A 15,589-nucleotide genomic window follows, 5' to 3' on the forward strand; every position below is an offset into this window, starting at 1 on the left:
CCCAACTTTCTTGAATATAAAAGGCAAGGATTTGGAATTACTAATTTTTCTGTTAATGTTTGGATAGTTGATAAAGAAAATTAGATGACACTCAAAGGACATTTGTATCTTTTTAAATTGTGACTTAGCGTCTAATTAACAGCTAGTTAACAGTAGGTACTAGATTGTCACGTTTTGAAAGTTTGAGTACTAAATTGTATTTTAAAGTTCGGGACCAAAGTAACACTAAACCCAAAGTATAGAGTACTAATCGAGAATTTTCTCTAAAATAAATAGATGAAATGATGGAAAAAAATCCTATTATATACATAGATGGAATGATGGAACGAAAGCCAAATTAGTAAGGAAAAAGCTTACATATTTTGTTCAAATGAAGGAAAAAAACATAGATGATTAGTTATTTAGTTATAACGGGCAAGGTAGAGAGTGCAACAAATAATTGTCAATTTCAAGCGACCTTATCATCTACTCCAGACGGTAGTCCCACAGACCACATATAATTCTTGGCAACAAAAAAAAATTCATGCTGTCAATCTCAGACCAAACCAAGTCCATGTTTCTTACTTTTCTTTTATCTATTCCTCTCCTTGTTCCTTTCGCTCAACTGCAGCAGATAAGTGCAAAGCTTGTAATTTTTAGCAACTCAACTCATACTCCCAGAGGTATGTCCATGTTTCTTCCTTTTCTCTTAGCTCTTCCTCTCTTATTTCTTGTGTTCCTTTCACTGAAGAACATCAAAAAGGGTTATGAAAAGCCAAGAAACAATAAAATCTTCCACCAGGTCCTCCTAAACTTCCTTTTATTGGGAACTTACACCAATTTTCAACTACTTCGTCCCTTAATCATCGAAGGCTGCACCAGCTTTCTATGAGATATGGTCCGCTTATGTCTCTGCAACTTGGTTCCAAACCAACAGTGGTGATTTCCTCAGCAAGAATAGCAAGGGAGGTCATGAAAACTCATGATCTCGAATTCGCCAGTAGACCATCCTTTGTTTGCCAGCAAAAACTGTCTTATGGAGGCCATGACGTTGCTTTCGCGCCCTATGGTGAATGCTGGAGGGAATTGAGGAAGATATGCATTACTGAGCTGTTTAACACCAAGAGAGTGCAATCCTTTCGGTGCATAAGAGAGGATGAGATTTTTCAATTGATCAAGTCGATTTCCAGCCAGTTAGCCGCTTCCTCCAGTACTCCTGTCAATTTGACAGATGTCGCACTTGCTCTTTCAAATAACATCATCTGTCGGATTGCTTTCGGCAAGACATTCCAGCATGGAAGTTGCTATAAGTGTTCTTTTTCTCAACTCCTCAAGGAAGCTCAGGCCTTGTTCGTTAGCTTTGCTTTCGCTGATTACTTTCCATCTCTAGGGTGGGTGTTTGATATTCTGAGCGGACTATCTCGTAGAATCGAGAGGAACTTCCAAGGCTTGGATTTGTTTTACAGCCAAGTCATCGAGGAGCACCTTGATCCTAAGAGGCCGAAACCTCAGGAAGAAGACATCGCTGATGTCTTGCTTCGAATGCATAAGGATCACTCAAGCTCGCTTCATCTCAAAATGGAACACATCAAGGCACTGTTCATGGTAATTGTATTATACGACTACTTTCTCCTATTATGCCCCCTTGTAGTTTGAGAAAAAATGCATCTTTTTTTTCCCCACAACCAAAGATTACTAAATATTAAAGTATTGGTATAGGGTATTGTATTGGATAATCGAATATAGATACTGATACGAATAAGTTTTAAAAACGCATGAATACGTTGGGAAAATACATACGGATTTTCATAAATATATTAATAGCACTAAATTTAAGATCAAAATGATCACAAAATAGTATATAAATAAATAAAAATATAAATATTAAGGATATATATGAAGAAATATATTACGATTAATGAACTGGGATACATAATTTTATTTATAGCACCAATCAAGAGTCTAAGACACTAAACATATGCACTTATTATATTTTAATTATTATATCAATTATTTTTTATTATACTATTTTAATTTTTTAATATTAAGAAAAAATCAACTAAATATTAAATTTTTAAATACAAATTAAAATATCAATTAATAATTTATAAAATTATAATCTTAACTTAAAGTATATCAAATTTGTTAAAATTTCTAAGATGCATATCATATACAAATTCATAGTTTTTAATTACCAAAATAATTGTTCCATTATTAATATTTTTATTTATATAAATTTCATGAAATAAAAAATCATTTTTTGAAATAAATGTAGATTAGTTGATTTGATAGATTCAGTTTAATATTATATTCTTCAATATTTTGTATATAATATTTTTATTTTTTTTTGTAAATAATAAATATGTTGTTATTACTTATTAATGTAAATTAAAATATTAGTTAATAACTAATAAAAGTATATAAAAATTTTAAGATTTATATCACGTACAAATTTATAAATTTTAAGTATTAAAATAATTATTGTATTATTAAAATTCTATTTGTATAAATTTCTTGATATAAAAAATCATCTGTTTTATATAAATGTAGATTTGATACATTATTTATTCTATTAGTTTATAAAATACTATTTTTAAATATTATTTTTTAAAATTTTAGTTAAAATTATTAAATATAAATATGCATTTTATTTTAATTTATATTACCAAATATAACATGACTTATTGGTCTCGAACGTGCAACAGAATATTTTTATAGCTGGAACAGACACAAGCGCTGCAACCGTGGTTTGGGCAATGTCGGAGCTAGCTAAGAAGCCGATAGCGATGAAGAAAGTACAGGATGAACTCAGAAGTCTTATTGGAAATAAAGGGCACATAGATGAAGATGATGTCAACCAACTTCATTACCTCAAGTGTGTGGTGAAAGAGACATTGAGACTTCATCCTCCGTCCCCTTTGCTGCTTTCACGTGAAACAATAAACCACTGTAAAATTGATGGATACGATATTTATCCCAAAACTCAGGTTTTTGTGAATGATTGGGCAATTGGGATGGATCCCGAAATATGGAAGAACCCAGAAGAGTTTATACCAGAAAGGTTCATGGACGGGTCTGTTGATTTCAAGGGTCAATATTTTGAATTTATACCGTTTGGATCAGGTCGAAGGATATGCCCGGGGATGCATCTCGGAGTTGCTACTGTGGAGCTTATCCTTGCAAATCTTCTGTATTCATTCAACTGGGAACTTCCTGACGGGATGAAGAATGAAGATATCCACATGGACGAACTACCTGGTATTACAGTAAAAAAGAAAACTCCTCTTCTCCTTTTGGCCATCAGATACATATAATGAATTTTGATGGGCGCTTCATCAAATATAACTAATGGTAGATTTGTCATTCTTGTTTTCTGCAACTGGTTGTGTGTGGAGAGCTTTCTCCAAAAAGTTGTTATACATGCATGGGGTTTGCTCCACCCCAGGGGTTTTAATTAATATTATAGTATAATTTGCATTAATTAAGCATTACATGAACATGAATGTTGAAGCCGAATGAACTTATTCTTCCATAAATGTCCATTCTATTTTAAAACATCTGTCTTTGGAAATATAAACATTTTGATAAAAAGTAACAAGTATTTTGGACATTTTCACGAGGATTCTAATAAAGGAAACCTCTTTTTAATTATGTCAAAAATTTTAAGGGAGGTGATTGCAATTTCCAAACTTAGGGATGTTTAGCTTGGTTGGCTATTTACCTTTTGTTCTTTTCTTTCAGCCACATATTCTTGACTTCTTGACCATTGCCTCGAGAGAAGCATCTTTGTATGGCTAAAAGTTTAAAGTTGATGGAAATTGGAAAAGAAATGCTTTATTGACTGATATATTTGTGCTTTTAATTCTTTGTAACAATCCACTGCATGAATTTTTTCCGAATTAATTTGTGGTGGATCCAACCCATATTCATCTTATAGGTCCGACTGAATACGAAGAATTATGTATTTCGGGGGGTTTTCTCTTTTGTACATAGAGTTTGAGTCTTGTGAGAGACGAGTGAGATATTGGGTTTATTTGGGGCTTAGGGTTTTCTGTGAAAGTACAATTCTGTATTTCTTCTCCATTACCAACTTCATAGTAGATTTAGGTTCCTCCTTCGCCCGTAGATGTAGGCTATAAGTTGAACCACGTAAATCTGTGTATATTCTTTGTGCTTGTTTCTCTTTATTTCTGTTTTACTTTCATTTTGAGTGTCATTCAAATCTGTTTTCTTGAGTTTTTCCACAACATTGGCCTTCCAAAAATAAGTTGTGTAGGAATGCCTTATTAGAAATTGGATTTTCTCCTCACAAAGCACACTTCACAGTTCACACGAACCTCAAGGCCCATTGCTATCATGCATTCGATCATCTCCCATTCTTGTAGTGTATCATTCATGGGAAGATGTTATCAATGCATAGCTGCAGTGGGCCATAAGGCACATTGACTAAGCGAGGATCAAATCTGAATTTTGCTCCCCAAAGCAATCAATTGAATTGTTTCTTTTTAATTTTTAGGGATATTATCTAAAACTCATCATAACTTTTTTGCATTTCTCTTAAAAGTTAATATGACTTTTCAAAACCTCTAGAGAACCCACAGTTTTATTATCCAAAACTCAACTTCCATTAAGATTTCCATTAGATCACCATTAGTGGTCATTAATATAGAAGTTGTCCATTTAAGCACTTTAGTATTTTACATTACCAAATTACCTATGAATGGTCAATCAAGCTTATTAAACATTTTCATGACAAAATTACCCCTGACCCAAACCCAAACCTACACTAGGCCCACAACATTTGAAGGTAATTTTTGTCATAAAAGATATTTAATAAGGTTGATTGATCATTCAGATGTAATTTGGTCATGAAAATACTGAAAATGCTTATGTAGGAAACTTTTATTAATGATCACTAATGGTGATCTAACAAAAATCTTAATGGAAGGTAGCTTTGGACAATAAAACTCACTGATAGGGCATTCTTTGGAGGTTTTGAAAAGGTATGGTGAATTTCAAGCCCTGTTCGCTTTTTGATAAGCTACTTACCCAAGTAAGTGCATTTATCTATGTCCTTTTATTTTGCATGTAAATAAGTCAATGACCATTTTAGCCATAAAAATCCATTATTTAAAGGGAATTTTTGTCCCATACCAGTGTTGGCAATTTCCCCCTGCGTGGAAAAGTTATTTACCCACCTAGGAGATGGGTATCACTTACCCAGGTAAGTGAAACCTAAGAAAATAAAATTTCTCTAGTCTCACATAAATTTGATAAAAGAACGTGGGTTTCTTGATCAATGGGAATAAAAAATCCATTGATCAACTTTCTCTCTCTCAAAATCTGAAAAAAAAAAGTCCCTTAAGAGAAATGCAAAAAAGTCAATATAAGTTTTGGATAATATCTTTTATTTTTTATTTTATTCTATTTTATTATTTTGGTATTATATATTGCACTACAGGGGAATCAAGCATGGGGACAGAGCAGGATGCATGTGAGCCCAGTCGCCATACCATGAACATGGGAGTGCCTGTGGTTCCATGGTTATGATCACACGCCACCTAATTTGGAGGGATATTGCGACATGGGAGTGACTATCTCAACTAGATTCATTAGCGACACTGAATTGTTATTTAACTAATAAATTTGCAAGAGTAAAGCACTTGTTTTAGGCTGTATCTTTTTAGGCAGTTAAGTACATTGCCACCAAATAGCAGTTTTATGCTTTAAGAACTAGATCGGGAGGGCTTTCATGAAGCATCTTCTAGCTTTGCAAGGTGGGTCCCATCCAAACAGCTTATAAGCCATGTTTGTGAAAACTCTGAATAGCCCAATGGCTATCTGAAATCTAAAAATATGGCTTTCAAACTTCTTTTAGTGGCTTCTACAAAGTAGCTCAACCAACGTTTCAGCCCTCTCAAATGTGCCTTATGTGTTCGACTATGATGCGAGGGAGGCTTGATACAAGAAAAAAAAAAAGTTGCAACCAATTGACTGGTATAATAAAAGTGGTATCCAATAAGGTGGTATTCCTGGACAAAATAATGTTCTTCAGCTTTAATGCCCCTAGTAGGAATGAGGGAATCCTGTATTCTTGCTCAACTCAAACTATTATTGCAACTTGTAACAAGCTGTGATGGGATTGTTTGAGGCCAAAAGCGCAAAACTGTTCGTTGCTTCCACAACGAAGGTCTCTTATAATTTCAACTCCAAACCATGAAATGGGCCTAAATTGAATTAGATGAGACTGACCCAAGATATAATATTTCAAACCAATTACAGTTTTAAAAACTATTATGGAAATGGAACTGCTTTGACCACCGATGTTTAGGTTAGCAGTTCAATCATCTGGGTCAAATGGATCAACCCGTAATGTCAAACATTTGAGAAATAAATCCCATTTCAAATGCATATTTTAATTTATAATAGATAAATATCAAGTTCATGATAAGGTTTATATTGGATGGATTGAACAATAAAGTTTATAATATGTGATCCTATGAATCCCACTAGAATTTATCTTTAAAAGCCTAGCTATTAGCCTATTAGCTAAGACTAGGGGGGAGAGAGAGAGAGAGAGAAAGGTATTGACTGACAGTTAGATAGCAGTAGCTTTTATACAGAAAATAGTTTTCAATTTCAAAATCTAAACTTTACATAAACCCTGATTGAACGGGTTTAGCAGTTCGACCACCTAAGCCAGCGGATTTTTGATGATTTCAATGTTTTTTCTCATAAAAAGCGGTTCAATCCAAAAACTTGATCCAGAGTTATGACCAGTTCCTGGATCAAATGGTTTGACTGTCCGATCCGGTTTTCAAAACAGTGTTACCAACACTTCTTAATGGCGCCTAAAATAATATACATAACAACAAACGTTCTAAGTTTCTAACTGTAAATAACCGCCGTGGTCCCTTGTTCCTAACCTCAGAGTTGCATCCTCCCATTTTCAATAGCAGAAAGCCAGGCTGCTTAGTTCTCCAGTCCTGATTAAAACATCTTCGTCCCAATTCTTGAGCTCAAAAACTACTTAACCAAAGAGGTTAACCTCAGTTGCATCACTCCCATTTTTATTAGCAGAAACTCAGGCTGCTTCGTTCTGTCCTGAGTAAAACATCTTCGTCCCAACTCTTGAGTTCAAAAACTACTTAACCCAATAGGTTTAAAAGTTGTTAGCCAATGCATACAGGTGAGTTTTGATTGGCCAAAGATCTTCGGGTACCATGTCTTTCCGGCATCATAGAATTTCCTATTCTGGAACTCAACACGAACGTCACACAAATCATAGAAGTGAGTGACTTCATTTCCTTTCTTTTCTAGCACAAACTACAAAGTCTCCAAAATACAAAAATTACAGTTCAATTTTAACAACCCATGTACACTTTATCTCATACTCTCATTTATCATCGAATCAAATGCAATGTAAAGCCAAAAAGAGATCCAATTGGCTCAAAGACCCCGGGTCTCAATGCATCTCTTTCCCTTCCTTTCCCTACCTTTGCTTTCAAACCACGCACAGCCTAAAGGCTAAAGGAGAAAAAAAGGGGAAATAAACATAAACAAGAAAAGGTAATCGACTTTTCCCTCGGTCTCCAATAAAAGAATACTTATTTACAAAAATAAAAACTCCAATCAGGTTAGTTCAGCGTTAAGCAGTAGGGATTTTTCTTTTTGAGCCATCTTGCAAAGCATAGCCACGACTAGTCTCTCCTACGTCAGTTGTTCCAGCAAACGGCTTTACAGATGATCTAAGTGACTCTGGACCCTCTGTAGCAATTCTTTTGCACAACTCATCACAACTATTGATTACCTCGGTCAGCCTTCCTTTCAACTCTCCGACCTCCACCTGCAATGGCTGAACTGCACACCATTTCCCATATAATACTAAATTTAAACAACATTTTGTTGCTAAAGTTTCCATAAGGGAAACATAAGTTAAGTGGCACAAGACATGAACCGAGAATGCTTCATAAAAAGGGTCAAAAGACATGAAGCACATTGGGAAAAGATGCTCCCTAAACGGAAACAATCAACCTCCAAATTCCTGGAATTAGGATGATCAAACGAAATTTCATCATGTTTCTAACCAACATAATAAATTCCAGTCTTGAAATATCTTATTGTTTTCAGTTTCAGCCCCTAAAAAGAAACACTAAAATTTTGGACATTCAAAAAGCTAGGTCAGAAGACTAAACCATTGAATATATATTATATATATACTAGAGAATGAATTGAAAAGTCTCTCTCTGCTTCACGTTGGCTTTGCAATCCTCCCTATTGTTCTTACTTGTACACAAGGACCCACAAACCAATGTGCATGAGTCTACATATGAATATGATACAAATCCAGCAAATTATTACTCAGTTCATATGCACTCATGTCAATTCACAGTTATGTATGCAAGCAACTGCACTAGATCAACTGATTAAATTGGTCAAAATCGAAAAGGTTCAACAATTGCATGACCAATTAACCATAATTCCAATTAACCCTAGACACTCTGACAACTCAAGTGTGTGCCTTCTAATCAGATGGCACAGATCCCAACTTACATGATTTCCTTTAAAAATAACCTTTTTACTATGGCCCATGAGTCCATCCAAGCTCTTCTCAATTAATTTAGACTGAAGAGTCCCCCTCCCCCTAACACTGGTAACCAATCAACCGATATCATCCAAATGGTAACCAATCAACTGGTTGTTCATTCAAATTCATGTGGGTTTACCATACCTTTCCGGTACCTATAGAAATTGCCTATAAAATAATACAAGAAAAGCAGGTAAAATTAGAGGGTTTGCAAAATAGTAAAATCTTGGGCTAACAAGCCTGAGAACTCAGATTTGAATCTAAGAATGGTCATTTCGAATAAGAGGATACCTAAGGTAAGGCCAGCATCCAGTTCATCCCTCCCAAGACCCCAAACAGCTGGGACCACCATTGGGTAATGGCCCTAGAAGCAGGTAAATTACCTTCAAAGAGATGATATGCTGTTGTCCTCATAATTGACACTGAGAAATTAAAATGCTGAAGAACTTTGACAGCTAAAGCATCGGCCACTTCTATTTTGTTTTCCATCTCCCCCTGCAACAATTAGTAACAAATTGCAGAATCATTCATTTTACTTTACAAATCTCCTAGTTCTTATAAAGAGTTATACCAAACAAACTAAATTTCCTAGTGATTATGCGATTACTTTTTTTTTTTTTTTTTTGTCCTGGGTACAGACAAGCAGACTTTGCACACTAAACTGATGAATCAAGAAAAGGATCTTGAGAATAGAACTACCAAAAAATTGTCAAGAATCTTATGTTAAAACAACAATACAAAAATGCTTCACGAGATAAGCTTGTTGTCAAATAATCACAAATGTCTATAAAGAAACCACTTCTGTGGAAATTTTAATTCACACCACATCAAATTTGAAGGATCATTTAATCACTTATTTATTCTCAGAATAAGAAAATTTAGCTAAAATGCATGATGAGCCTGAAATAAATTATTTACTTGGCAGCAATCAGAACCCACATGCCATTTGAGTTGTCCCCCTAGATGGCTACTAGTATACATCCAGATGTGTAACATGAATCATCATGAACCTCATATGTAAAGTGTGCCCCAGGCTACAGAATAACAACTTTTTACATCTCCAAATCAATGTTTTAAAACCCATCCTAGAGGCTGAACCATTTTTCCCTCTGGGTCATGGGTGCATCCAGGTCAACGGGTCAACCCATGAAATGTAGTAACTGGATTGACAGGTCACTGACCAGCTCATATTTTTTTTTATAAAATGGTGATTAGACGTTGACCCAAACTGGAATTGTGACCGGGGTGTCAGGTCAACTGATCTGACTTGGCAGGTCAACAATGGGTTCAAGATGCTGTTTCCAATATGTAATTATAGAAAAAGCACCTGTCTCTGGCTGATTTTTTTGGCCTTACAATCATGGTATATGGAGAAGAGTTCCAACAGCACCTCGGGATTTAAAGTACCTGTTGCAACAAACACTTGAATTACAAGAACTACTCAACAAAATTTCCCCAACGGTCATTTTAAAGAAAAGAAGCAATGTAGAACCAAAAGATAATAAGAAAACATCATGAAGTTAATAATCACACAATTTGAGACCTTAAAGGGCAAAAATAAATAAAGTAGATAGAATACCCTAGGAACAAATTATGGGAGCTCTGACCACAAACAAGAAACATTAGAAGAAGAGATTTGCATCAATGGTGACTAGATGAGGCAACGCTTCGGGACTAACCATGCTTGCAACATATTGTATATGAGGATTGAAAATTGAGACAGGCTATTAATATTCAGAGAATATCCAGTTAACTAGTGAGATTAATCAGTAATAAATCAGAAATATTCATCACCATCATCATCAGCCAAGCCTTATCCCAACTATATGGGGCCAGCGACATGAATCCTGTTTTGCCAGTCCATTCTGTTTGATGCCATATCCATTGTTAAATTATTGACACTTAAATAATTTCTTACTTCTGTGCATTTCCTTTTTGGTCCACCCCTCTCCCTTCTAGCCCCTTCAACTTGTAACAAATTACTTTGTAAGGGTTCTGTTGATGGGCTTATATGCACATGACCAAACCATCTTAGCCTACTTCTCTCATTTTATCACTTATTGGAGCCACTCCTGAGTTCCTACGAATGACTTCATTTCTGATCCAAGAGGTAACTCAATGTGACATCATTTATTACCTTGATTTGATAATCCATAACAAGGGACAGATTGAGGAGGATGTTACTCAAAGAACTAGAGCACAATGGGCAAAATGGAGGGCTGCATCTATAGTCCTATGTGAGAGGAGAATACAACTTAGGCTAAAAGGAACAGATATGAGGCCGGCAATGTCATATGGAGTTGAGTGTTGGGCAGTCAAGAAATAACATGTCCAAAAATAATTATGGAAAAAATGCAAACATTAAGAAAGATAGAGTGGGAAAACTAAAAATGAGAGGATCAGGAAAAAAATCTCATTCAGAGGAACCTGAGAGTAACTCCAACAGGTGATAAAAGAAGGAAAAATAGACCAAGATGGTTTTTGGTCACATGCAGAGAAGATTATTTACAACACCAATGCAGTGGAAAGAAGTGATCTCTTACAGATTGAAGGATCTGAATAAACTAGGGGCAGAATAAAGGGCATGGGTTGAAATAGTGCCCAAATAGAGGCGGCCCTGTATCATTGGAATAGAGTGGAATTGCAGAACAGGATTCATGTAGGCAACCCCATATTATTGTGGCAAGGCTTATTTGAGTTGAGATATTTGAGCAATTATGAACTTTCATTAAATATTATTTTTATTTTTCTAGTAAAGAATAAAAGCAAAAAAAAATCCTTCTTTATATTTTTAGGGAAAACAGCCAATTTGGAAAGGGAAAAAGAAAACAGTGGCCTAGAGATGCTAGATGAAAGGTATAAATGTATAAAAGCAACTTGATTACTATATTTCTGACATTTCAAGGACAAGATAATCTAGACAACCTCGTCATAAATCTTTGTTGTGCTTTTGAATTGGCCATATACTATAAAAAAATGCCCAATAAACTTAGAACATCTGAAATATTACATGAAATTGACATGTAATACGTTAATTTCCCAACATGGTTCAATTTTCTCAAAGAATGCTTTTTAGCCCCACTCAACATTTTGAAGGCTGAAGTAGACAATGAAGTGCTCATCTCAAGGAAATGGGTTGAGACTCTGATATATTGGGTTGTCTAGGTCATGGAAATAAATAACGCAAAAAACTGTAAACAATAACAAAAAGCATTTCAAGAATGACAACATCAATACCTAATAGGATTACTGGTTGATAGTGAACGTTTCAACCATCCAATTGATCCAAAAAAAAAGTTTCAACCATCCAGTCCAGTTGGAACTTAAAATTTTCTCCATCCTCCTAAACCTGACATTTTATAAAGTTTAAACACATAAATTTGGGAAGCAAGGGAGATAGACTGAAAATACCATCCCCCATTGGATGGGATTACTAAACCCTACATGCTTATCATACCTGTATCACAGTAACAGGCATGATACTTACAACACGGCACTGGATATAGGATGGGCACTTGTAGAGTGTATCTTATAACACTTCCAAAAGATGTAAAAGGACGTATTTTTGCCAAATCATAATAATATATGCTTTAAACTCTTGTATTGACTACTATATGCTAGACCACGATAAGGTTTATGCAATTCATCAAAAGACAAAAAAAAGGATAAAGCTTAATAACCACCACGACAAGAAGTCAAGAACAACGACCACAACAGAAACCTCCTTCTCAACAACAACAACGGCAGGAGTACAGGACCTAAAAAAGAAAAAGGACAAGGTTTATGAACGCCTAGAAGTCCAATGGAAAAACAGAAACAAGCACTTATATTCCTATCAAGTAAAACAGAAAAAGCCAATCAAAACTATCTTTAAATCCACTTGTTAAAATTCATTTATCTGACGAATAAATAAATAATATATATATATATATATATAAGAAAGGAGGATTAGTACACAATAATTAATAAAAAAAAATGAAGTAGAGCCCCGAACTTTTAATCCCATAATTTAGTCAGACAACTTCACCTAGAACCGAAGACGATGAGGACTTCCACATAATAATATCAGTCAAGCTGTTTTTCACAGGAGAAGACGTGAGTATCGGCGTTGCCTGACGTGAACCAAAACAATATCCGGAGACATGCATCATCCGAACAATTAAAAGTTAAAACCCTATGAATGAAAGGAAGCAAGAAAGCAAATACAAAACTAAAATAAGACTCACGATTTTGAGAGATTTGAGGCGTTCAAAGAGGGGATCTACATCCTCTACTCTCTCGGAAACGATGGTGATTTTGTCGACGGGCTCCTAAAGGATCATTAGCAGACTATCGGAGCTGTAAAATAAGAAATTATAGAGGGGCAAAAACAGAGAGAAAGTATACCTGCGACTGTGAAGTTGAGAGAGTGGATTCTGAAGAACCCATATTAATGTGTGTCGATTGGATTCTAGCGAACGCTCTGCTAAGGGATACAGATTCCAGATTTGGGAGGGAAACCCAAACAACATGTACAAGTGAGTAAACGTATTTGTCACCTTTGGGCTCTGGCGGGAACGGGAATAACTGCAACCAGTGGAAACCGGAAGAATTCAAGGCAAGGGAGTAACTAAGTTTAGACCAGGAAATATATAGCCTTTGCCAAATTCCATCTCCAAGCTATTGGTACGCTTGGGCTCTGGGCCGTAGGCCCCATGGGCCCACGTTAGAAATTCAGATGTCCCCACGGTGCGGCACCAGCACGGGTCAGGTCTGATGCTGAAAGCTTCAGCAGCAAAACTCGGTGCTGAACTGCTGATTCGTGAAGCGCGCTGCGGTGCATCTCCTCTTCTCTACTCCAGAGTTGATTGTAAGAAATGTATCTCGTCAAAAACTTTGGCCACCTATACTTTGAAACGAAACCGTTTTAGCAATCGATTTTTACGTTAACGGTTCAATTGTTCGGTCCATGGTTTTTAAAACCGAACCGGTCAAAGCACCGTTTTCCGGTTCGGAAATTCAACCGTCCGGGTCGAACGGTTCAACCCGTGATGTCATAAATAAATAAAAACAAAAAAATACTAATATAATAAAAAATACTATAGAAATTTAAATAAAATACAAATAAATATAAGAAAACGAACAACATATGAAAAAATAAAAATATCTAAATATAAAAATAATAAAATACAGAAAAAATTCCAAAAATTACAGAAAATTTTCCAAAAAATATAGAAAATTTTCCAAAAATTATAGAACAAATTTGTAAGCAAGAATATGCAATGAGCACCTGTTTTTTGAGAAGAAAAAAGTATATCTGTTCAGAAAAAATTATCTGAACATATTTTTGAAAAGAAAGCATAAATTTCATATCAAAACATATTTTGAGAAGAAAAAAAAAAGAAAGAAATTTCAGAAAAATATAGGATGAGACCCTGTTTTCTTCATAGAAACGAAGAATAAGAAGGATAGAAGAAGAAGAAGAATGTGTTCATTTGATAAAATTTAAGATATTCCTTGCTTATCCTAACTAATGAGAATTTATCCTAACAAATGAAGCAAAAGAATTCAAAAAATCAATTAAATCACAAAAAAAAAATCAGAAAAAAATATACCTTCAAGGATTCGTAGCTGTGGGCTCGGGCAGTCCGCTACTGCAAGTAGCTTGCCATCCACTGTTGCAAGTCGCCGCTGCTGCAAGTTGCTTGCCGTTTGCCGCTACAAGTCGACGTTGCAAGTGCTTGGGTGACTCTTTTCACCGTTGCAAGTTTGCTGGTCGCCATCAGATGCCGGAGTTGATGGCCATCGCAGGTGGTAGGGTGTGAGGGTTGAGACTTGAGAGGACTGAGGAGTGAGGGGGGAACTCGGGAACCCTAAAGGCTAAACCGAATAAGGGACTGGGATTGGGATTCGAAAATCAAACTGATTGGGATATAATTAGCATTTTATTTTTTGTTTTTTATTAAAACATTAAAATTAAAAATATTAACCCGCGAACCGCTGCCTGAGTTGAACGGTTTAGCGGTCCGACCGCCTGGGTCAGTGGTTTTTTTAACTTTTCAACGTTTTTTTTCAAATTTCTGGTTTTTAGTAAAACCGGACCCCAATGATTGACTGGTTACCAGTTTTCCGGTCCAACCATCCAGTCCGGTTTTGAAAACTATGGTTCGGTCTGAGTACACCAATCCATTGCAATTAAAAATATTAAAATATAAAACAGCCAAAACAGTTATCCAAATCGATAGTTTGATCATCCAGATCAGCGGGTCATTTACTAAATCAACAGGTTTTGACGAAAGAACAATTCAGGGAGTAAAACAGAGCTAATTGCATGGTTGGTTTTCATGCTACCTGTACCATTCAGGTCAACAATAGTTCGAAAACGATAATAGAAATTTATACAAAATATGAAAAATACATCATGATATGCTATAATATAACAATTTTAATGCTTTATATGTATTAATACATAATATAAACATTAAATATATTAATGCGATAATATAAATATACAATTAAAAGTAAATATGTAAATTAACCTTATATAATTAAATTTAACTTTTAAGACTTACACTTCAGACAAGTATTGACATGAATATTAATATTAATATATATTAAACAGTCAAAACAATGATAGGATCTCCTTAATCAGCGACTGGTGTTATGATTAGAGACCATCTAAGGTAAGGTATTATTGTCATGCTCTAAAGTTATTATCGAAGGTGATGCTAAGTTGATTATTAACCTTCTATTGGTGGACACTCGTGAACCACCGTGGCGTATTAGAACTATTACCGTTGATTGCACGAGTGCTCTCTCTCATTTGAATCCTAGCTCGATGAATCATGTTCGCAAATCAGCAAATAATGCAATTCAACTTTCTGCCGAATATAGTCTATTGTTACAAAGATCTGTTATTAGGTCGTGAAAGTTGAGTTAAGATCTGAAATTAAGTTTTATGAGATTTTAAGAGATAGGAAGAAGATTGGGTTGGGCCCAATTCAAAGTTGGGTTAGAGTTGAAGGAATTTAGTTAGGGTTGGGA

The 15,589-nt window shown here is 35.2% G+C and overlaps 2 protein-coding genes across 5 annotated transcripts; one reads left to right on the forward strand and one right to left on the reverse strand.

The window, feature by feature from the left end:
- Positions 1–536: 536 nt before the first annotated feature.
- On the forward strand, positions 537–3,460 carry LOC148851171 (strychnine-11-hydroxylase-like). Its single transcript, XM_088946754.1, has 3 exons — positions 537–662; positions 782–1,584; positions 2,685–3,460. The coding sequence occupies exons 1-3, from the start codon at positions 554–556 to the stop codon at positions 3,291–3,293; spliced, it is 1,521 nt and encodes a 506-aa protein (XP_088802880.1). The 5' UTR covers positions 537–553; the 3' UTR covers positions 3,294–3,460.
- A 3,801-nt stretch (positions 3,461–7,261) lies between these two features.
- Positions 7,262–13,458, reverse strand: LOC148851172 (uncharacterized). 4 transcript variants are annotated; one of them, XM_088947625.1, is made up of 6 exons: positions 12,953–13,458; positions 12,793–12,876; positions 12,594–12,678; positions 9,894–9,973; positions 8,950–9,061; positions 7,262–7,839 (listed from the first exon to the last, which is right to left on the reverse strand). In XM_088947625.1, exons 1-6 carry the CDS (start codon positions 12,992–12,994, stop codon positions 7,628–7,630), a joined length of 615 nt encoding a protein of 204 aa, XP_088803751.1. In that variant the 5' UTR covers positions 12,995–13,458; the 3' UTR covers positions 7,262–7,627. The 4 variants fall into 4 exon arrangements, with proteins under 4 accessions (XP_088803751.1, XP_088803753.1, XP_088803754.1 ...); XM_088947627.1 differs by having other exon boundaries at positions 7,262–7,834; positions 12,953–13,426; XM_088947628.1 differs by having other exon boundaries at positions 7,262–8,023; positions 12,953–13,426.
- Between the last annotated feature and the right edge of the window lie 2,131 nt (positions 13,459–15,589).

Source organism: Nelumbo lutea, chromosome 5 (assembly GCF_056320005.1).
Source record: "Nelumbo lutea isolate HS-2025 chromosome 5, American lotus-T2T, whole genome shotgun sequence".
Classification (NCBI taxonomy): domain Eukaryota; kingdom Viridiplantae; phylum Streptophyta; class Magnoliopsida; order Proteales; family Nelumbonaceae; genus Nelumbo; species Nelumbo lutea.

Coding starts and splice junctions, on each gene's coding strand:
- LOC148851171 (XM_088946754.1), top strand. CDS start 554: ATGTTTCTTACTTTTCTTTTATCTATTCCTCTCCTTGTTCCTTTCGCT. Junction 663..781: donor CTCAACTCATACTCCCAGAG/GTATGTCCATGT, acceptor ATCTTCCACCAG/GTCCTCCTAAACTTCCTTTT. Junction 1,585..2,684: donor ACATCAAGGCACTGTTCATG/GTAATTGTATTA, acceptor AACGTGCAACAG/AATATTTTTATAGCTGGAAC.
- LOC148851172 (XM_088947625.1), bottom strand. CDS start 12,994: ATGGGTTCTTCAGAATCCACTCTCTCAACTTCACAGTCGCAG. Junction 12,877..12,952: donor TCTCAACTTCACAGTCGCAG/GTATACTTTCTC, acceptor ATGATCCTTTAG/GAGCCCGTCGACAAAATCAC. Junction 9,062..9,893: donor AAAAAATCAGCCAGAGACAG/GTGCTTTTTCTA, acceptor TAATTGTTGCAG/GGGGAGATGGAAAACAAAAT.